The sequence below is a fragment of the Carcharodon carcharias genome, chromosome 10, assembly GCF_017639515.1.
Source record: "Carcharodon carcharias isolate sCarCar2 chromosome 10, sCarCar2.pri, whole genome shotgun sequence".
In the NCBI taxonomy this organism is placed as follows: domain Eukaryota; kingdom Metazoa; phylum Chordata; class Chondrichthyes; order Lamniformes; family Lamnidae; genus Carcharodon; species Carcharodon carcharias.
This window is the reverse complement of record NC_054476.1, coordinates 59,876,109-59,899,886: the sequence shown is the minus strand read 5'-3', so window position 1 is coordinate 59,899,886 and position 23,778 is coordinate 59,876,109. Positions and strand designations below refer to the sequence as shown.

The window sequence follows — 23,778 nt, the reverse complement described above, 5'->3', positions numbered from 1 at the left end:
TGATATAGCTAGAATGCAAATGTGGGTGATGCCTGTGGTAGTTGAGCAGCCTGTAGAAGTGTTTTCAACAGAAGGAACATCCTGGATTGTTTCCTGATTATGTTATAACAAGATCAAAGGCCCAAAGGGAAGAATAAAATAAAATAAAAAGGATAAGTAGGCAGTTCAAAGGCAAGAAGAAGGTGTCCTAAATCCAATTGGCTGGCACTGTATTTGATAACATTCTTCAGAAGGAAGGAATGCAGAACAGTTCAGTTGAAGTGTTTAACTCAGAGGTTAGTGGAGTTACAGAAAAAGGATTTACAATTAAAACAGTTATATCAGAAATCTTATTCTGAAACCAAAGCAAAATGTATTCCAGTATGTTATCTTCGAGGGAATATATTAGTGAGAAAGTGGCAGTCGGATCATGTCTCAGCAAATGAAAGCTGGAGGGAGTTGCATCAGATTGTTTTCCCATTAGGTTATAGAAATGAGATTCTGAGGTTTGCTCATGAAATTCCATTGGGGGGACATTTAGGAATTAGGAAAACACAGGAAAAGGTACAGAAGTTTTTTGGGGGCCAGGATTGCATAGGGATGTTGTCAAATTCTGGAGAACCTGCTATATATGTTAAGTAACAGGAAAATCACAAGCAGTGATTAAGTCTTTAATCCCAATACCAGTATTTGAAGAACCTTTTACCAGGGTCATGATTGATTGTGTAGGACCCCTCCCTAAGAGTAAAAATGGAAATCAGTATTTATTGACAACAATGAATGTGTCTACTAGGTTTCCTGAAGTGATATCTTTAAGAAATATTACAATTAAGAGGATTGTGTAGGAGTTAATTAACTTTTTTATAAGGTATGGTTTAGCTAAGGAAATACAATCAGATCAGGGGTCAAATTTCTTGTTACAACCATTTAAGAAAGTAATGAACAGTTTGGAGATAAAACAGTTTAAGTCAACAGCTTATCATCCGAAGTAACAAGGAACTTTGAAAGGTGGCATAAAACTTTAAAAACTATGATAAGAGCATACTGTCAGAATTATGCACAAGATTGGGATACGGGAATTCCATTTTTGTTATTTGCTATTAGAGACGCTCCTTATGCATTGATGGCTTTAGCCCTTTTGAACTAGTTTATGGTCACGATGTAAGGGGACCACTGAAATTGATTCATGAGAAATTGATGGGTCAAAATTCAGAAACTACTCTCCTGGATTACATATCAAATATCAGGGAAAGATTGAACAGAGCATGTGAGCTGGCTAGGGAATATTTAAAGATCTTACAGTAAGTGATGAAAGTGAAAGCAGATAAGAAGGCCAAAATTCGCAGTTTTGTTTTTGGCAAAAAAACACTAGTTTTATTACCAGCACTAGGGGGTTCCTTATATGCAAGATTTAGTGGGTTTTACAGGATTTAAAAGAAATTAAGTGAAGTAAATTATTTAATAAATACTCCAGATAGAAGAAAGAACAGAGGGTGTGTCAAGTAAAAATGCTTACAAAGTACTTTGACAGGTAAGAAGAACAAAAAGATATTAATGATGGTGGATGATGTGAAAGAGGTAGAAGTGCTGGACTCTGAAATTGATTTTCCTCTAATCAAATTGAATAATCAGGGGGTGCTTGAAAATTTAAATGAAATATTGAGTTACCTTCCAAGCAAGTGTCAAAGTGATTTGGAAAAGCTATTACAGTCACACAAACGTATTTGTGGAAATAAGTTGGGAAAGACACACCTGGCTTTACATGATGTATGTGTAGAAATATCATCTTCAGTGAAGTAACAACCTTATAGATTAAATCCAGCAAAGTTATCACAAACACAAAAAGAAATTGATTTCATGCTTCAAAATGATATCATTGAATCTAGTTGCAATAACTGGAGTTCGCCTATTATACTGGTATCAAAACGGGATGGAACACAAAGGCCTTGTGTGGACAATCGAAAGATGAATGCGGTGACAAAAGCGGATTCATATCCCATACCACGGTTGGAGGATTGCATTGAGAAAGTGGGACAATCAAAATTATTACAAAGATTGACTTGCTAAAAAGATATTGGCAGGGACCATTATTGGAGAGAGCTAAGGATATATCAGCTTTCGTAATGCCAAGAGGACAATATTAGTTTAAAGTCATGCCATTTGGTATGAAGAATGCACCAAAGACGACAAAGTAATTGCAGGTCTAAGCAATTGTGAGGTTCATACTGGTGATCTAATTGTTTTCAGTCAGATGTGGGAGGAGCATTTACAGCATCTGGAAGAATTATTTACTTGTCTACAAAAAGCTAATTTGGTGATTAACTTGGCTAAAAGTGAATTTGCAAAAGCCTAAGTTACGAATCTAGGCCACACCATTGGACATGGTAAGGTGGCCCCGAGAGATGTGAAAGTCAAAGCTATCATGGATTTCCAAGTGCCTACAACAAAACGAGAAGTTTTGAGATTTCTGGGCATGAGTGGGTTTTACTGGAAATTTGTACCAAATTTTAGCCAAGTGGCTGCTCCACTGACTGAACTATTAAAAAAGAACAAGAAGTTCCGATAGACACTGGAATGTCAGAAGTCATTCAGTAGTTTGAAAACTGTATTAAATGCGACACTAGTGTTGGCAGTGCCCAGTGATGCCAAGCAATTCAAGTTGGCCATTGACGCAAATGATATGGGCATTGGGGCTGTACCGTTACAAGAAGATGACGCTGGAATTGAAAAACTGATAGGGTATTTTTCACGGAAACTGAATGTACACCAGAGAAGATAGTCAACGATCGAAAAAGAGACTTTTAGTTTGGTGTTGGCATTGCAGTATTTTGAAATGTATGTTGCAAACAACTCATCAGAAACTATTGTTTATACAGACCATAATCCTTCGAAGCTTTTGGACAAATTTTGAGACAAGAGCGCAAGGCTTTTCAGATGGAGTCTATTATTACAACCAGTTAATCTATGTATTATACATATTGCTGGAAGAGAAAATCTGTTCATAGGTGCATTATCAAGAATTTGAAGCTTATAGGAAAATGGGGACATTGAAAAAAAACCTGGACACTGAACTGGAGTGATTACTGTTGATACCAAGGACTTGTGTATATGTATATTGTTATGTTAATACATGCATCTGGTAATGTAGTAGTGTAATGACTGTAGGAGATAGTGTGAGATGGGTTATTAAAATGAAACCGTCTTTTAGAAATATGACAGTTCATTTTTTGATAAAGAGAGGGATGTCATGAAGCTATTAATGCAATAATATTATTGAAAAATATTTTTCTTTCTAAATAGAAGTTTAGTCTGTGGGTGTGTCTTAATTAAATTAAAGCCAGCTAGTCATGGTGCTTTGATATGTACTAGTTTTGATATGTAAGAGAGATAACGTACATTTATATTTTTTGAATAGAGCATTCAAGAAGTGGGGTGAAAATTTGGCCCCCTTCCAGCAGCTACCAAGCGATGTGTTTATCTTACTAATACAATTGGTACTGTGAAAGGGGTTTCATTGTTAAAAGGTGAAGTTCAAAGATGCTGGTAAGATAAAAAGAATTTGAATTCCATCAGTGGTGATAGGTATAACTTCAGCAGTTTTCGGGTGTGTGGAGCAGAGGCAATGTGAGATCAAAAGGCAGCTGTAAGCCTCCAACTGGTCCAACTGGCTCCACAGTGAAAAGAACCTCATTTTGAATTCGTAAGGTGAAAATGCTTTGCCTGGTGTCTGGTTAAGCCTATGGGTTGCTCTTGCCCTAATGGAGATTAGTTTGAGAATTTATTAAAAGTTATGATAGTAATAATTTGTAGCCATGTGTACATATATTTTAACCTGTGTAAATTAATAAAATTTAGTTTCATGTTATCCTCAAGAACTGATAGTCTGATTCCTCGATTTAGAGTCGCATCTCAAATATTACACTTAAAATTATAGATTATGACAGTTGTTTAAAGTTTCCCTCTGGGATTTTTAAATAACTCCGCTTTACCAACTGCATTGGTCATAACACTGTTTGACAAATTTATTAGAGTTTTTTGAGGATGTAATGAATAGGGTGGATAAAGGGGAACCAGTAGATCTATTGTTCGTGGATTTCCAAAAGGCATTTGATAAGGAGCCACAAAAAAGTTAAGGGCTCATGGAATTAAGGGTGGCATATTAGCATGGATAGAGGTTTGGTTAATGAACAGGAAACAGACAGTCGGGATTAATGGTACATTTTCAAGTTGACTAGTGGGGTGCTGGTGCTCAGCTATTTACAACCTATATTAATGACAGATGAAGAGATGGAGCATCATGTATCTAAGTTTTCTGACCATACAAAGCTAGGTGGGGTGCAAGCTGTAAGGAGGACACAGAGGCTGCAAAAAGATATGGGCCAGGATTTTCTGGCCCTGTCACGGGCGGGATCCACCACAGGCGAGGCGGCACCCCAGCCATAAGTCCATTGACTCGTGGTGGAACCTGACAATCCCAGTGGCGGGCGAGTGCGAAAATTCCTGTCCATAGATAGGTTAGGTGAGTAGGCACCTAAGGTGACAGATGAAATATAAATACACTTGGGGAAGTGTGAGGTTATTCACTTTGGCCATAAGAATAGAAAAGCAGAATATATTTTGAAATGCAGCAAATTTGTAAATGTTGATGTTCAGAAAGACTTGGGTGTACTCATACAAGAAACACAAAGTTTGGATGCAGGTACAGCAAGCAATTAGGAAAACAAATGGCATGTTGTCCTTTATTGCAAGGGGATTGGAGCCTGACTAAAGAATTATTGCAAAGAAAGAAAGCAGGTAGATGGGAATGTTAGGATTAGCTTGCATTCAAAGGAATGAAGGACAACACTTCCATATGCTGTCTGCGAGGCATGGTTGTGAGAAGGCAATCGGTTGAGGGCAAGTGTAACTATAGGCAGCTCAGAAGGAGATGAGGTGCCTGCAGAGAGAGGAACTTCAAGGTATTGACCTGAGGAATGCTGTGTTGGAGAATGCTATGCAAGTCAGAGTGTGGATCTTAAAACTTACAATGTTATATCATTTGATTGTCATGCCCTCCTGAGGTTCTGGAACGTTGTAGACCACAGTCTCCAGCTGCTGCTCACTCCCTCAGCCACTTTCATGCCTGCTTGGTTGAAGAAGCTGTCCTCATCCTCCTGCTCTTAGGAGAGTTTACCTTGCTTTAGTCCCTCAGCTCCTTCAGCTGGACCTCTATGTGAAAGTAGAAAATCCAAGGGCTAGCCATTCCAGGTCTCCTCACCATTCCCGTGGCTGCAGCAGCAAAATAACTAAATATAGCACAGTTCAAAACAGCTTCTTTAACTCTTCTTCCCTAACTGCACCCAGCTCAGACATCAGCGTAACCACTATTAAACTGGCACAGGTTACAAAAGCTCTTAGAAGGACTTGCCCAGTCGAAGTGCACTTGAGTGTGGAGTTTACGGATGATAGCAACTGATGTATCATTGAAATATCAAAATAGAGACATATGCTCATACTTCTGGAGCGAGAGTAGGCAGGGAGCCAATGATGATAAAAGATATGCAAAGTTAATGTAAATTGAAGATCAAAATTGTGGCGAAAGCATTTTTTTCCTGACAAAATTGAACTATATACTTTAAATGGGAAACCTTCAGCTGCATTTCCCACAGCAGTCATGGATGGCCAATTATTGTCAAAGAGACACTTCTGTTGGACTGAGATTGATCATAGCCATCATGCAATTGGATCTTCATCCCATTTTTAGCATTGGATTTAAAATCAGATTCCATTGGTGAAAGACCAAGTCTGAACATGCACCATTCTGCTCTTCATTGTTTTGTATTAAAACTACGGAGTTTGATTTGTACAGTGAGTTTAAAATATGGGGCTTTCCACTACAATGCCATTGGCATCGTGCATGGAAACAGGCTTCTCAGGCTCAATAACCTGTGTTGGCCTTTACCCGATTTCCTTTAGATCTCCTTTTCCTTCAATCACTTATCTAACCTAATTTTTAATTGTTGTCCAGGTCTTTTTTCAATTGTTAGCTCTGGTGATACGTTCTACAGACTGTCAACATTAAAATCACTAAATCTCGCAAATCAAATTACTCTCACTGGTGATTATTTTATTGTTCAAAATCTTAATTATTACAAAATCTGGGCAAGCTTCATAACATTCCCCTGTTTTTGATATCTCTATAATATGAGAAAGGAAAATAAATTCTGATACTTAACGTGGTACATAGGTATGACTTGATCCTCAGTTGGGATGATAACAAATGCTAGGTCTTTTACTGATATGGGAGGGTTGATTTTTGGCATTGTAACTTATCAGAAAAACAAAATCCACTGCACATATTTCTGTTTTGTTTTTACAGGTTTATAGTGCTTGCTGTAGTTCTCTTTGGCCTAACTTACAGCCCTCAAGAGCCATGCTCGCTCAACCTGGTTGATCATGGCAGAGGATACTTGGGCATTCTCATTGCCTGTGTCATATCAGAGGCTGCAATAATCTGGCTGAGTATGCGAGGAAGCATCCTTTACACAGAGCCACGAGATTCCATGCAGTATATTCTGTACATCCGTATGGGTAAGATGTGAAATTTACTCTGATAGTATTGTGAGATTTTGTACAGTGTATTGAAAGTTGCTGTTTTTGAGCTTCAAGTACAATACCTTGTGATGCCAACAACATTTATATCTTGATTCTCTTAGAATTACTAAGCCTCCTAAACTGAATCTAACACTCTTTTCATAATTATTTAATTTTTACAGAGTTTATGCATTTTAGAGACGGTGCAAATTGTCTTTCACATGCATATATTCACCAGTATAAAGTAAATGTGAATTAGACTGAGTGGATTTGGACAAAGGTTGGAACTGATGCTTCTTCCTTTCATGTCAATCATTGTAGAGGAAACTTGTGCATTTTAATTTAATTTACCAACTAATAAAATTAGGACATTATTGTTTGCTTTCATTCAGACAGTTAGATGTTGAAATTTGTCTCAGGTAGTGGTACTAAATGGGTGGTATTGGATCTGCTGCCCATTTTATACAGTGCCTGATATTCAATTCCACTGAGTGTAATAGAACTGATGGAACTGCATATAACGTGAGGCCCATCCATTGTGCTGGTTCAACACCACTGCCTGAAACTAATTTCTACCCTTTAATTTGAATTTGACCATGTTTTGGATTAAAGCAGTGACAACACCAACATGGTCTGGTTGGACCCGTTTCTGTGGCATATATCCTATACAATCTGATAGAGATGTTCAAATTCATCAGGAGAAGGGTCAAGAACCAGAGGACACCAATTTAAGGTGATTGACAAAAGAACCAAAGGCGACAGGAGGAAGAACGTTTTTAGGCAGCCAGTGGTTAGGATCTGAAATGTCCTCCCTGCGACTATGGTGAAGGTATATTTAATGGTGGCTTTTAAAAGGTTATTGGATAATTACCTGAAGAAAAAAAGTATTGTGGGGCGACAGGGAAAGGTGGGGAAGGGGCACTGGATGAGTTGCTCTTGCAGAGAGCCGGCACAGACACAAGTCATTTAGCCCACTTTTACGCTGTAGCAATTTTATGATTTTATGTGACTGACACTGGTAAGGCCACACTTGTTGTGTAGCCCTAACTGCCCTCAGATGGTGATTGGCCTTTTCTTTGAATCATATTCATGTAGTGATGGTGCTTCAGCAATGATCATAATCCCAAAGTTCTGCCCATCTCTCATTGTGCATTTGACTGGTCCATTTAAATTTCTGATCAGTGATGAAGGGAGTAGTCACAGGAGCTCTGACAATAGTTGATTGAAAATTATGATGATGATTTCTCTATTAGATACAGACTGACCTACTGTATACTTCAAGGATTTTATGGATTTTGTTACTATTTTTAAAACTATTTTTTTCTGAATTTGTGATCCAGATCTGTCCAGGCTTGTTTTGTGTGCATTGTACAAAAGCATTCCTTTGCAGTCATTAAATGCAGCCAAAGGTTTAGGCACTTTGCGTGTTATGGACAAAAGAGAAAAGAAAATTAGCATTGTATTTTCACAAAGGTGTGATTGGAATGGCAATGCAGTATCTGCAGAAGCAAATTACCAGTAATCAGAAACTAGTTTTGCAGCTTATTCTAATGCTCAACAACCACACAGTACCCTTAAATTGACATGCAAACAAGCTACTAATTAAATGTCGTGTTTGATTTTTGAGTGGAATAATTTGGTACTAAATTGTCTGCTGACTATATATATTATAAATATATATTGCATATGTAGAATATATACGTAGACACATATACAAATAAATATGACTTTGCAAAAGAAAAAAAATAACCCAGGTACTTGAATGTGTTTCTTCCTTGCAGCAATTGTGCTAATAGAATTTGCGTATGCAATCATAGGAATTGTCTGGTTAGTGCGGTACTACCACTCCTGTAATGACACTACTGCAAAGAATGTTACTTTGGGTGAGTACAAACAGCGTAAGTATACACCCATTAATTAATAGTATTCTGTCCATTTCTTACACACAATGCCTAACTGAGTGAATAGTTCTGCTGATCAGCTCTCAGAATCTACGCAGTCAATCAAATGAAGAGATGCTACTCCATTTATTTTTTTTAGCCCATTGTGCTTTTGACCATTTTTTTGCTGCCAAGCGTAAAACACATTTTTCACTTCCTTTAATTCTCCCTGGGGTGCGCACCAGGCCTTGATCTGTTCCCCTACTTTGCTAATGAAATTGGCTTCAATAAGATGTGTAAGTGTATACCTGAATCAGCTGATCACCTGACATATTTTCCCCTTCTCCTACCTTATAGAATAATGCATGGATTCCAGTTGTCATTATGTTTTAATAGCTCTTGGGATCAAGCAATTTCTGTGTGATGAGGTACAGGCTTGATGGTAGACACCAACATGACCAGGACTTCTAGGTTGTTGTTGGCAACTTGAAATGCTTGGCCAATGCCAAACCATTTGTTGCTCTTTTCATCTCTGAGTTACTGATTGTCCTTAGTTTTGGAGACCTCTGCCTGTATTTTGTGGTATAGGTTACTCCTGCTCTTGCCATGTGTAGTAGATTTATGGAAGCTAGGATAATCCGAATATTCCTTCTTTCCTGAAATAAACTGTTTTCGGACAAGGAGATGATATAGTAGCCCTGCATAAGAACATGAACTAGGAGCAGGAATAGACAATATGGCCTGTTGAACCTACTCTGCCATTCAATGCCATCATGGGTGATCTTTGGTTTCAAATACACTGTCCTGCTGGCTCTCCATAACTCTTGATTCCCTGAGAAACCAAAAATCTGCTTGTCTCACCCTTAAATGTATTCAACAATAGAGCGCCCAAAGCCCTCGGGGGTAGAGAATTCCAAAGTTACATTCTCAAAAGCCTCAGATGAATTTGTCAAACACAATTTTCCTTTGGTAAAACCATTTTTGATTTTGGTGATCATACTTTGATTTTCTAAGTACATTGTTAAGACTTCCTTAATTAGAGATTTCAGCATGTTCCCGATAAATGATATCAGGCTAACTGGCTGGTAGTCCCCCCTTTCCTTCCTTTAGTGGTGTTACATTTAGTAACTTCCAATCTGCTGGAACTGTTCTTGAATCTAGGGAATTTTGGAAAATCATAACCAGCACATCCACCATCTCTGCAGCTATCTCTTTTAGAACTGTAGGAAATAGGCATCAGACCCTGGGGCTTTGTCAGATTTTAATCCCTTAAATTTGTCCAATACTTTTTCTCTGCTAATATTAATTATCCTATGTTCCTCAGTCTTATTAGCTCCTTGGTCACTCTCTCTTCCTGGTATGTAATTTGTGTCTTCTTCTGTGAAGACAAATACAAAATATCTGTTCAATGTCTCTGCCATTTCCTTATTCTCCATGATAATTTATTTTGTCTCTGCCTCTAAAGGATCAATGTTTATTTTAGCTATTCTCCTTTTTATATATTTGTAAAAGCACTTACAACCTGTTTTTATATTCCTGGTTACTTTACTCTCATTGTATTTTTTATATTTTAATCAACTTTTTGGTGGCTTTTAAATCACTCCCAGACTTACTACTTTTCTTTGCGATATTATAAGCCTCTTCCTTTTAATATATTGCTATCCTTAACATCCTTAATAGGCCAGGATGGATTTTTCTTGTTGAGCTTTTATTTTTTTAATGGAATGTATTTTTATTGAACATTTTGAATTGTTTCCTTATATATTTCCAATTGTTTATTATCATCATAGCTTTTAGTCTATTTATCCAATCAACTTTAGCCAGCTCTCCCCTCATACTTATGTAATTGGCTTTGCTTAAGTTGAAGATTCTTGTTTGGGAGTGGAGTATGCCACTTTCAAAATTAATATGGAATGCAATTGTGTTATGATTGCTACTGATCAGTGGATATTTTACTATGAGAGTTTCAGGAACTGATACTATCTCTGATTTCAGGAGAGGGAGCAACACAATTGTAGGTGAACCAGCTAGCTAGTGAGAGATATGTGTATATCTGAAATTTAATAAGGATCATGATCTTGTGACATGAAGTGCCAAAAATGTTATTCTTAGGATATTTGATATGGTCAGAAGGATTACATTTTTTACCCATCTCTTGGTGCCTTGTAAGGATGGTGATGAGTTGTTTTAGCAATTATTTATAATATAAATTTATACCTCAATTTCCCTCACATCCATTGTAGCTCATCTGAGCTGTGGAGATGCAGCAGATGGAAGTTATACAAGGATTAGAAAGTGAAAGAAAATCATCAAGAGTTTCACTCCCTCATTTGCAGCCATGCATCTCCAATGACCAGTTGAGATCAATATTGGCATTCCTGGGAGTGACCTCGCTGCCTCACTTTTGAGGAGGCAGAAGAAAGGGAGAAAGCAACAAGGAAAAAGGAACCAACAAATTACAGGAAGTTCTAGCATCTGCTAAAAATAGGTTAACTTAGACAGGCAAGATAGGTAGTGGAGTATCTGAAACATAGTTTATGTCATTTAGTCCATCGTTCCAGTGTTGGCACTTTGAAAGAGCAGCTATGCTTAGTCCCTGCTTTTTGATTGTAACCTGCTAATTTTTTCATCGTCAAGTACCTGTCCAACTTCCTTTTAAAATTATTTATCAGGTGGTACACTCCAGATCCCAACAGTTCGAAGAAAAAAAATTCTTCTCATCTCTCCTAATGATTTTGTGTCTATGACATCTAGTTATTAACCCACTTTCCAGAAGGAATAGTTTTCCTTTATCTACTCACAGTCATGAAAACCTCTATTAGGCTACCTCTTAATTTTCTCTGTTCCAAGGAGAACAGTCCCAACCCTTCCAATGTCTGCTCATAACTGGTGACATCCTAGTAGACCTCCTCCTCATTTTTCTGAGACCTTTGTGCCTTTCCAGATTGTGTTGCCCAGAATTGTCCACAGTACTTCAGCTGAGGCTTATTCAGTGATTGATAAAAGACAAGCACAATCTCTTTGCTTTTATATTTTGTTTATAAATCCATATAACCCATTTTAAAGCCATGTTATCAACTTGCCCTACAGGTTTAAGTATTTATGTAAATAGACACCAAGGTCTCTGTGCTCATCTACACTTTTCAAAATCAAGCTATCCATCAGGAATTAATTGAAAAAGGCTCGTGTTGATGCTCACCTTATAAGACAAAATGAGAAAAATGACCCATGTTTCATGTTCAGGTTATTTTAAAGATGGAACATTTACTCAAGCGGTTTATCAATGAGAAAAGAAAGAAGGCTTTATGGATTCCAAAATACTTAAGCATTATTTTAATTATCATTTTATGCTATTTTCACATTCGTACACTGTGCCATATTTTCATTGGTCTGAGTGTCCTCTAGGACCTCACCAAGTGAATATTCATCTTGGACAAGACTTCGAATGTCAGGCTGTTTCGCTCTTGAGGCACGAAGGGCAAGTCTGATCATTGTCTCATTCAGCATGCACATCCTTTTTGGCAGAAGTCATTGGATAACTAACAGGCATAGCAAAATTGGTGATCTCCGTGATAACACTCTTGCCTCTGAGTCAGAAAGTTCAAGTCCCATTCTAGAAACTTGAGCATATAATCTAGGTTGATACTTCAGTGTAATGCCAATGGTGTATTACATTAGCAGAGGTACTATCTTTCAAATGAGCTATCAAACTGATGCCTCATCTCCCTGAAGTTCCCCTAGTATCCTGGCCAACATTTGACCTTCAGCATTTTTAAAAAACTGCTTATTTGGTTATTTATATTATTGCTGTTTGTGGGACTTCATTGGGCATATGTTGGTTGCCAATTGCCTACATTACAAAATTACTACACTCAAAAGTCCTACCTTGTGAAATGCTTTGGGAATTTATGAGGACATTAAAGCATATATAATGCAACGTTTTTCTTTTTTTGCAGTGCAATGGTCAAAAGTAACACCCCCTGATTTAGGCCTAGTTGAGATCAACCAACTCAACAGATTAGGGACCCAACCTAAGTCTTCCCCATCCACTAGTTCACCGTGCACACTAGTTGCCCACTGAGCCATTATTTCAATCCTATAGGTCCTAAGAAAAACAAAGTATTCATGTGCTTTATTGATTTTAGTAAGGCATTTAATAAGATGAAACTTGTTAGAGTCTCTTGACCTTGATGGCAAGGATCTTAGAATGATAAGAAATCTTTATTGGGGACAAACCGCAGCCGTGAAAGTTGAGAATGATCCAAGCAATTTTATGAAGATTAAAAGAGGGGTCAGACAGGGATGTGTTTACTCCCCAGATTTATTCAATTTGTATTGTGAAAACATTCCTAGAGAGATTGAAGGCCTTCCTGGATTATTAGTTGAAGGTTATAATTTTAATAATATAAGATTCGCTAATGACACCATTCTCCGAAGAGAAACTGCAAAAGATTTTGGATAAAGTAGTGAGCGAAAGTGAGAAGAAAGGCTGAGCATAAATTGTCCAGAAACAAAATGTCTAGTTGTGTCCAAAAAGAAAATCATATTAGAATGTAAGATCACAGTGAAGAATGAAAAAGGTCTACACAAGTCGACAAATTTTGCTATCCAGGAAACATGTTAACATCAGATGGAAAGTGTGACCAAAAAAATTAGACAAAGGATTGGAATGACCAAAGATGCATTTCAAAAAATGAAAAAGATTATGATCAGCTTAAAATTAACCATGAAAACAAAATTGAGAATCCTGGAATGCTACATCACATTAATTTTGATGTACGTAAGACCAGCGAAGCAATGCAGAGAAGAATTGAAGCTGTAGAATTGTGGTTTTTAAGACGAATAATGAAGATATCTCGGCCAAGTCACACTACCAATAAAGAGGTGCTAGTAAAATCTGAGACAAAAAAACTCCACTGACCAAGATCAGGAAAAAACAGTTGGAATTTCTTGGACACATAATAAGAAATCATGACTTAGAAAGTCTGATGCTGATGGGAAAGATTGATGGTAAAAGAGATTGAGGTAGACAAAGAACGATCCTTCTAAAGAGCCTTGCAAACTGGATGAATGTACCACCAATGAAGAAGACCCATGCCTCCAGATCGAGATTAACATTAAGGTTCGTGGTCATCATTGCCCTCTTAAGGCATGGAACCTGAAGAGAGGAGGTTCCTTGAAAATCTGTCTCTTCATTGAATGTACTGAGGAACCCAAGAACTATCAAGCACTTAAAATGAATGAAATAACCTAAAGGTGGCAAACCTGTTTGAGTTCTAACCCACTGGTCCAAGGAGTGGTAGGTAGCTGGTACATGTCTACAGAATTACATATAAACCCCAACTATGGCCAGTTGCTTCGCTCAGAAAATTAGTATCACTGAAGTCATATAAATGAACCTAATAGCAATCAGGTGCGGAATAAAACATTTTGAAGCCTGGGAGAAGGTGTCACAAAAAATAAATACAAACCAAAAAGTCAGTATCGCAGTAAGAATTAAAAGTGGAAAGAAAATAGTGCACAATTTTTTTCTGGAAATACAGAGTGCCAAAAAAATCAAAATGAACAAAATAAACATCAGCCTACAAACAAAAACAAAAGAATGCTAATACTGGAAATCTGAAAGGAAATGTTGGAAATCTAAATTAAGAACATAAAATTCTGGAAATACTCAGCAAACCTGGCAGCTTCTGTGGAGGGAGAAACAGAGCTAATGTTCCAGGTCTGTGACCTTTCATCTGATGAAAGGTCACAGACCTGAAATGATAATTCTATTTTTCTCTCCACGGTTACTGTCAGATTTTGAGTATTTCCAGAATTATCCGTTTATTATAAACAAATCTGGGTCGGCTTAAAGTAATTGTTTGCATTTGCAGCATTGCAGCTCTGCTTTGAGATGCTGCTGCAACACTTAAATTCTGAAGCAGTACAGTCGGCAAGCAGTCCATGAAGGTATTTACAAACTCTGATGATGACCTCCCTCCAAAAAGAAACCTTGTATTTTCTACATATTAAACTCCATCTTTGAAAAATCTGTTGATGCGGAGCTTCTTGGCTTCATCCACTTCCCCTTGTTTCAAACAATGCTTTTCTGGACTGTATGGGGGGTGCCTTCGATAATGATAGGGATGGGGGCAGTCGATAAGAATGTGAGGCAAGCAAGGGATAAAAAGAAAAAATCATGAATGCTGAAACCTGAAATAATCAACTCAAACTACACGTTACTAACATGATGAAGACTTTTAGCTGAGCCTAAACCTGCAGTATGCAAACAATCACGTCAAACTGTGGAATAGAAAGTCACTGTGACTAATCTCAGATCAGAGATAAAGGGCTGAATGTCAGGGGTGAGGAGGATTTGCATTCAGTTTGGAGTTAAAGCCCTGAAAAGTGGCCTCAGGTGGGGAACCTGACAAGATGCTGCCTGCTTCCTGGTTTTTCCTGGGTAGGTCTACAGGTAAGTGGGAAACACCTTTGGAATTGTCAATTAATTGCTTTCAATATTTAAATCCCTAATTATCTCGGGGTTTAACCCAGCATTCTGGCTTTAAGAGCCAAAGCATAGTTTCTTGAGCTAAGTGGAATTCTTCAGGGTGAACAAGGCAAGAGTCCAGTAGACTCATTGATGAAACCGACAGACTGAAAATCCTTTAAAAGAGCGAAATTGCAAAACTTGTGTTCAGAATTTGTTCTGTCGGCCCGATTTCAATGCTTTGAGTGTGATTTCCAACTTTTTGAAAGTCATTTCACCGACACCCCCTCATCTTGATCTCAACTGCCTCTGGTCAGTCTTCATTGCAGCATGGGAGCAATTTTTTTTTCTTTTTTTCATGCAGCTGTAGCATGGACCTCTAGCGAGGAACAAGAGGAGCACCATGGGTTTTTGCACCTCTACGCAGTATCACTGGCTCCTTGGAAAAAGGCCTCCTTCTGAGGACCTGGCTGATGAATCCAGAGGAGAGATGACGTAGGAACTACATAGACCAAGCAATTAGGTTGCTAAAGATGTAGTTCTGATGCCTTGACAGATCTGGAGGTGCTCTTCAGAATGCCACGTCAAGGGCCTCCAGAATGGTTGTCGTCTGCTGATCCCTGCACAGCATTGTACTCCGGAGAGAAGTGGAGATGCAGAAAGAGGAAAATGTAGACAGATCAGTGTCATCCTTCTCCCCCAAGGAGCCAGATATGGCCATGGTGCCTGCAGTCGCTCACCTGACTGCTACTTGCTGCGGCCTGCTTATTGTAATTTGTGAGGGTGAGAGCACCTGACAGTGCCTTACCTCTACACCTCAACACAGTTCATTCCATCAGTCTCAAATCCAACCCTGAGTCTTCAGCATGCTGGAAGCAGGCTGCTAGTTCTCCTGCTGTTACAGATGAGATGCCACAGCATGCATCCCCTCCTTTAGGAGCTTGTGAGTATCCTTCTAAAGACTGCTCCACCTCCTCTGCTCCACATGTGCAGGGAAAACCCAGTCATTGGGGCATGAGGCAGCATGTGGTGCTTTGTCTGGCAGGAGGTGGAGTAGATGAGAGGCGGGAGCACCTTGACAAAAGTCCCTATTGTCATGTGGCCTTTCTCCATTTTCCCTCTCATAGCCTGCCTGCTGCACTTCTATGCTGGCTGCCTTTCAGTAGAACATTAAGCCACCAAGCCAAGCTTTTTCTCCATCTTGTGTTAGGTGATAGATGCAGCGTGCAGGTCATTTGTCTTGGCCAGCATGCACTCGGTGGCCTGCCGCTTCTGATTTGCCATGTGGGTGGCCACTCTTTCCATGGAGGTGGACATCAGTGGAAATGCCTGAGACATCATGGCATTCATGCTGGAGATGCACTCCTCCAATCTCTCTCCAAGGATGCTTTCTGTCTCTACAAATGTTGACAGAAACACAGATATTTCCCGTTGCTTCTTCAGAAATGCCCTTTTTATGGATGATCACTGAGATTCAACATTTATGTCTAGCTGAGCAGAGTTTAGAATGTTCTTCACCTTCCACAGAGACTCTTCTCTGTTGTTCCTTTCTCCAGCATGTAATTTATGCCTTGTCACATCTAGCTGTCTCTAATGCAGATCTCATTTAGGGAAGTGTATATGTGCTGGTGGAGGGTGTAATAGAGACATGAGTGATAGAGGTGGTGCATTCCCAAAGTGCTTGCCCTCCTGTGAGGACTCCTCAGCCTCCATGGAAGATCTGCTGTCACTCTTAAAGGAAATGAAGGACTTACAATACATTAGTTAATGCTGACATAGGGAAATGGCTCAAACTCAAAAAAGTGTGTGTCATAACATTTAAATTATTGATGACATCAATTCACCATGCATGACTGCTAAGTGGCAAGTGGCAATATGATATCTAAAGCTGTCATCAGGCCTGTGGGCCACTCCCATCTGTCCATTGCTGATGCCTACTCTATGTGCCACCCTGCCGATCTCCAAAACTGTTCAGATACCTATATACCTCCTTTCACAGAATAAAACATATCAAGGCACTTCACAGGAGCATTATATACAGTGCAATAGAACCCATTATACCTCCATCATGTTGTGTGGCACTACCACCATGATAAATGGGATAGAATTTGAACAGACCTAACAACACAAAACTGGGCATCCATGACTGGGGCACTGTGGGCCATCAGCAGCAACAGCAGTACTTAACCACAAGCTGTAACCTCACAGCCCAGCATATCCCCCACTATACCTTTGCCATCAAGCTGCCGTATCAACTCTGGCTCAATGCAGCGTGCAGGAGAGCATGCCAGGAGCAGCACCAGGCATACCTAAAAATGAGGTGTCAACCTGGTGGAGTTGCAACACAAGACTACTTGCATGCCAACAGATCAGATCCAAGCTCTGCAGTTCTGCCACATCCAGTTGTGAATGGTGGTGGACAATTAAGCAGCTCACTGGAGGAGGAGGCTCTACAAATTTCTCTGTTCTCAATGATGTGGGAGGCCGCACATCAGTGCAAAAGACAAGGCTGAAGTATTTGCTACAATCATCAGCCAGAAATGCCAAGTGTATTGTCCACCTCGGCCTCCTCTTGAGGCCCCCAGCTTCATAGATGCTAGTCTTCAGCCAATTTGATTCACTCCACGTCGTATCAGGAAATAGCTGAAGACACTGGATACTGAAAAGGCTATGGGCCCTGACAACATTCCAGCATTAGTACTGAAGACTTGTGCTCCAGAACTAGACATGCCCCGAGCCAAGCAGTTCTAGTACAGCTACAACACTGGCACATACCAGGCAATGTGGAAAATTGCCCAGGTATGTCCTGTCCATAAAAAGCAGGACAAATCCAACCAAATTATCGCCCCATCAGTCAATTCCCGATCATCAGCAAAGTGATTGGAAGGGTTCCTCGACAGTGCTATCAAGCAGCACTATTTAGCCATAACCTGTTCACTGATGCTCCATTGGATTATGCCAGGGCCACTCAACTCGTGGCCTCATTACAGCCTTGGTCCAAACATGGGCAAAATAATTGAACTCCGGAGGTGAGGTGAGAGTGACTGCCCTTGACATCAAGGCAGCATTTGACAGAGTGTGGCATCAACAAGCCCTAGCAAAACTGGAGTCAATGGGAATCAGGGGGATAATTCCCCACTGGTTGGAGTCATACCTATTATAAAGGAAGATTGTTGTTATTGGAGGCCAATTATCTCAGTCCCAAGACCTTGCTGCAGGAATTCCTCAGGGTAGTGTCCTAGGGCCAACCATCATCAGCTGCTTCACCAATGACCTTCCTGTCATCATAAGAACAGAAGTGATGATTTTTGCTGATGATTGCACAATATTCAGCATAATTTGCAACTCCTCAGATACTGAAGCAGTCCATGTCCATATGCAGCAAGACCTGGACAATGTTCACGCTTCGGCTGATAAATGGCAACACTAGCACCGCACAAGAGAGAATCTAACTATCTCATTTCACCTTGACATTCAAAGGCATCACCGTCGCTGAATCCTCCTCTATCAATATCCTGGAGGTCACCATTGACCAGAAACTGAACTGGACCAGCCATATAATACTGTAGCGTCAGAGGCTAGGAATCTTGAGGCAAGTAACTCACCTCCTCACTCCCCAAAGCCTGGTCCACTATATAGAAGACACAAGCTAGATTGGATACTTTCCACTTGCCTGGATGCGTTCAGCTCCAACAACACTCAAGAAGCTCGACACCATCCAGGACAAATCAGCTTGCTTGATTGGCACCCCATCTACCACCTTAAATATTCACTCACTCTACCACTGACGCATAGTGGCAGCAGGGTGTACCGTCTACAAGGTGCACTGCAGAAACTCAGCTCCTTCAACAGCACCTTCCAAAGTTGTGACCTCTATCACCTGGAAGGACAAGGATGGCAGATGCATGGGAGCAATACCATCTGCAAGTTCCCTTCCATGCCCCTCCTGACTTGGAACTACATCGCCACTGTTCCATTGTCGCTGGGCCAAAATCCTGGAACCCACTTCCTAACAATACTGTGGGTGTATCTACAACACATGGACTGCAGCTGTTCAACAAGGTGACTCACTATTATCTTCTCAAAGGCAGTTAGGAATGGGGTATAAATGGTGGCCTAGCCAGTGAGTCCCACACCCGTGAAAGAATAAAAATTAAGGCAATATTAGGCCAGGTGACCAAAAGCTTGGTCAAAGGGGGAGGTTTTAAGGAGTGCCTTAAATGACAAAAGTGAGGTAGACAGGCAGAGAGCAGTGCAGAGGGAATTCCAGAGAATAGGGCCTAGGCGCTGAAAGCGTGGCCATCAGTGGTGCAGCAATTAAAATCAGGATGCTCAAGGGGCCAGAATTAGATGAGTGCTGATATCTTGGAGAGTTGTGTAGCCGGAGGAGATAACAGAGATAGGCAGCAGCAAGGCCATGGAGGGATTTGAAAATGAAGATGAGAATTTTAAAATCAGAATGTTGCTTGAATGGGAGCCAATGTAAGTCAAATGAGCACAAGATGATAAACAAACGTAGTGTGGTGCGAGCTAGGACATGGTCTGCAGAGCTTTGAATGAATTAAAGTTTGCGGAGTGTATAGAATGCAGGAGACCAGCAAGAGTACGTTGGAATTGTCAATTCTGGAGGTAACAAAGGCATGAATGAGGGTCTCAGTAGCAAATGAGCTGAGGCTGGGACAAGGTCAGGCTATGTTACTGAGGTGAAAATAGACTACCTTAGAGGTGGTTAGAAGCTCATTTTGGGATCAAGTATGACACCAAGGTTGTGATGTTGTCAGGGTGAGGAATGAAGTCAGTAGCTCAGGAATAGGTATCTGAGCAGGGACTAAAAATAGGGGCTTCAGTTTTTCGAAATATTTAATTGGAGGAAATTTCTACTCATCCAATACTGGCTATCAGTAAAAAAATCTGATCATTTAGCATAGATGGAGGAGAGGAGGAAGGTGGTAATGAGGTAGAGTAATCCAGGCCAATATTTAGCAAGATCTAGACAACATTCAGGCTTGGGCTGATAAATGGCAAGTACCATTCACACAAGTGCCAAGCAATGATCATCCCCAGCATGACTTCCTGCATGATTTCCAGAGAGCCAGGGTTGGCAGTGGTGGGGTGAGGTGGGGGGAAGGGGTGGTGGGTGTCTAGGCAGATGGGCAGTGTAGGAAGGTCTTCCCAAATCTTCCTTCTACATCATCCTCCCTGCATTTTTGTCCCATTTATTTACTTATACCAGCTTTTACAATCATGACCTCCTGTAGCCTTTCTGACTATTGTCAGGGTCTCTTTAAATAAAGATCCTTCATTGATAGATTGCAGGCTGTCCTCATGCCCTCACTCTGTAAATAACTCGGAAATTCAGAAGCAGATGCTAATGTCATTGCAAAGGCCAATTCAGTGACAAATGGGTTCCCAACACCCACTGGCCTCTCTGCTACATGTGAGTCTTTAGATAAAATTCTGTCCAAAGTAATCAAACACATATTTGAAAGTGAATTTTCAAGGCTCAGTGTACTTCATTGATTGAGTTCTGACACTGCTGGAGCCATTACCATTTTCCTAGCAAGCTCTTGATGTAAATAGTGACTTCATTGGTAGCTTGCTGCTTCTGATGCTTATTTCCTGTGCTTCAGGAGTTAAAATACTACAGCAAATTTCAAAAATTGCTTTAAACTGTTTCTGTACAAGATGAAGGAGATGTTTTCAGATGCTTTTGATAGAAGCTTTTCTTAGATCAGAGGAAGTTGGAACCTACTATCCAAGGGGTCAGTTTTTGTCTCTTAGCAATGGAGCCTGTGGTTGCAGATCTTATAGGTCCTGCTTTTAAAGGAATGAGCTTTGGATTCAGAATATTGATATATCTTATAAACCGGAGAAACTGGAACAATTATTTTACAGGAAGATCTGGAATTAATTGCATTCACCTGGATACAAATTGGATAAGAATGGAATTGTCAAAATATAATATATTTAGAAGCAATAGAGAATGAGGCAGAGTGGCAAAAATGTGAAAAGAGAACACATGTTGTAGTGAAGGCTGATGTGGACAAGGAAGGGATACAAAGAGCGTCAATATAGTTGGAACTCAAAGAATTTTCTTGAAAACATATGAACAAGGAGCAGCAGTAGGCCATTCAGCCCCTTGAACCTGCTCCGCCATTTAATAAGATCATGGCTGATCTGATAGTAAACTAAAATCTGCATCCCACCTACTCCCGATAACCTATCACCCCTTGCTTACCAAGAATCTATCCACCTCTGCTTTAAAAATATTCAGACTCTCTTCTTGAAAAGGTGGTAGAAGCAGCGTTCCAAAGAGACACGACCCTCTGAGAGAAAAAATGTTACCTCATCTCTATTTTAAATGGGCGAAATATTATTTTTAAACAGTGATCCCTAGTTTTACATTCTCCTACAAGAGGAAACATCTTCTCCACATCCATCCTGTCAAGACCCCTCAGGATCTTCTTATATGTTTCAATCAAGTTGCCTCTTACTCTTCTATTCTGACCAACCTTTCCTCATAAGACAACCCACCCATTCCAGGTATTAGTCTGGTGAATCTACTCTGAACTGCTTCCAAAACATTTACATCCTTCCTTAAATAATGTGACCAATGCTGTACACAGTACACCAAATGTTGCCTTGGTCTCACTGGTGCCTTGTACATCTGAAGCATAACCTCCCTACTTTTGTATTCAATTCCCCTTGCAATAAGTGATACTATTCTATCAGCTTTCCTAATTGCTTGCTGTACTTGCATACTAGCCTTTTGTGATTCATACACTAGGACACCCGATCCCTCTGCAACTCAGAGCTTACTCCACTTGGATATATTGCAAACCTCTAAATTTTGGGAAAGAAATGGATGAAGAAATCTGCAATCAGGTTAGAGTGAGCAGTAGGAATTGCAAAACTATTATGGGAAATTTTAATTACCTATTTATTAATTGAGATGGGGGAGAATAAATGGAGAAAAAGGAATGGAATTCCTAAGATGTGTACAAGCCTTCTTCCTCAAGGAAGAATACTGTGTACAGTATTGTTAGATTTGGTTATAAGTGATGAAGTGAATTAGGTAGTTGATTTCAATGTGGGTGCATACCTTGGGAGTAATGGCCACAATGTGTTGTGGATTAAGATTGAACCAGAAAGGGAAAAGTCAACACAAAAGCTGCATCACTAGATTGGATTGGGGGAGGTTTTAGAAAGATGAGAAGTGAACTAGCTGAGGTGAGGCAGAGGGAGAAATTGGTGTACGTAACTATTGCAACAGTGGAATTTTTCTGTTACGAGCAATAGCAATGCAGCAGAATAAACATATTCCATTAATATTGGATAGTTTAGCTGAGGTATGCGATCCACGGGAATCTAGATACAGTAATTTTAAGATAGCTGAGGGTTTAATTTGGTCACAGTATGATGGACCTGGCTGTTAAAACCTTTAGTGATTGACTAATTAAGTAAAGGTCTCTTCAGTGAGAGCCTGGCATATCACTCAAACAGCATGTACAGGCAGGTCCTCTGGTCCTGCCCATTCAAGCTTTCCTCCATCTGCTCCAATCTTATGCCTGGCAAAATTATGCCATCGGATGGAAAGGTTGTGGGGATTGTTTGGAAAATTATATTGAACCACTGCCTCATGACACCTCGGATGTGTTCTATAATAATCCTAATGGCTGCTTGCACTTCATTGGACCTTGACTTTGTTTGGCTGGGGTGTCATGAACCTTAGAACTAGCTTTTGTCATCTTGCAGCCAAATTTGTATTATTTAAAGCACAGATAATATAGCATGAATTGTCTCATGATAATAATGTCATGGTTGCAGTCTGCGACCATTAGCATTATTCCATGCTAGTGATCAAAGGCATGATGCACACTGATCTGCATTAATCCATGCTGATGATCACAGACAAAATACTTTGCTGAGAATAGTGGCTCTTGTGGTTCTTGAAGGCAATGAAATTATCCATAGATAAATATAGGGTGTCATCAGTCACCCACTAGACTTTGGGCAGTGCTGCCATCTGAAATAAAAATCCTTTCATGTTGGTGATATTTATCCATGTGGGTGAGATGAACTGGTTTGCTGTTGCAAACAGTGCATCCATCACCAGCTTTATAGATTTATTCACTGCTGACTGACTGACTGACTGACATATCATTGATGACATCCTGGAATGAAGCCTGGGTATAGAAATTGAAGGCTGTAGTGACCTTGATAACAACCAAGATAGTGCTGTACCAGCACAGAATTTGTGTGGAGGCCAGGTTGCTGCACATGGCACAACTGAATCGTTACCACTATTATGGAGTGCAGTTTCAGTTCTTTGTTGTGAGCTAGAAGGTAATATTAGGTTTGGCAAGTCAACCTTTGGTACAACCTCATTTGTGGGCTATCTCATTCTGTGCTCTGCTTTGAAATCTTAAATACTGAGGAACTTCTGGTCAATTTAAATGTCATGGCTAAAGCCTTATCTCTAGGTCCCCTCTACCAGAGTTACCATGCTGTATGTTATGGACAAAGATCCATTAAGTGCAATCTCTGTCCCAACTTCCAATGTTACCCACCCTAACAAGTTTGTGTCACGTAGGTAGTCCTGACTATATTTAATTAATTTAGGCAAATTTGTGAATTATCATTCTCACAGGAATATGACTTGTATTACTTCAGAAGTTACAATTTTTTGGTTGATTTTCATGTTCCAGTTTCAAATTTTATAAGATATAATGCTGATTGTTTCTGCAGTTTGATAGGACATTGCATTCAATAGGCTGTTGTAAAGCCTGTACAGACTGCGTTTCTTCAGACAGACAGAGCTGTGGTGGACATACTGATAAATGCCAGTGTAGTAATGACTTTTAAGGCTGAATT

General features: G+C 39.8%; 1 protein-coding gene across 13 annotated transcripts in view; it reads left to right on the top strand.

The window, feature by feature from the left end:
• The window catches only part of dagla (diacylglycerol lipase, alpha), a 485,025-nt gene that overhangs the window by 284,011 nt on the left and 177,236 nt on the right, over nt 1–23,778 (top strand). For all 13 annotated transcript variants that reach the window (XR_005944203.1, XM_041197351.1, XM_041197355.1 and 10 more), the window contains 2 exons: nt 6,338–6,549; nt 8,334–8,435. Coding sequence is in view for 12 of the 13 variants with exons in the window: in XM_041197351.1 (XP_041053285.1) it covers nt 6,338–6,549; nt 8,334–8,435 (314 nt within the window). In the remaining variant the exon portion in view is untranslated. The remainder of the gene's footprint in view (nt 1–6,337; nt 6,550–8,333; nt 8,436–23,778) is intronic.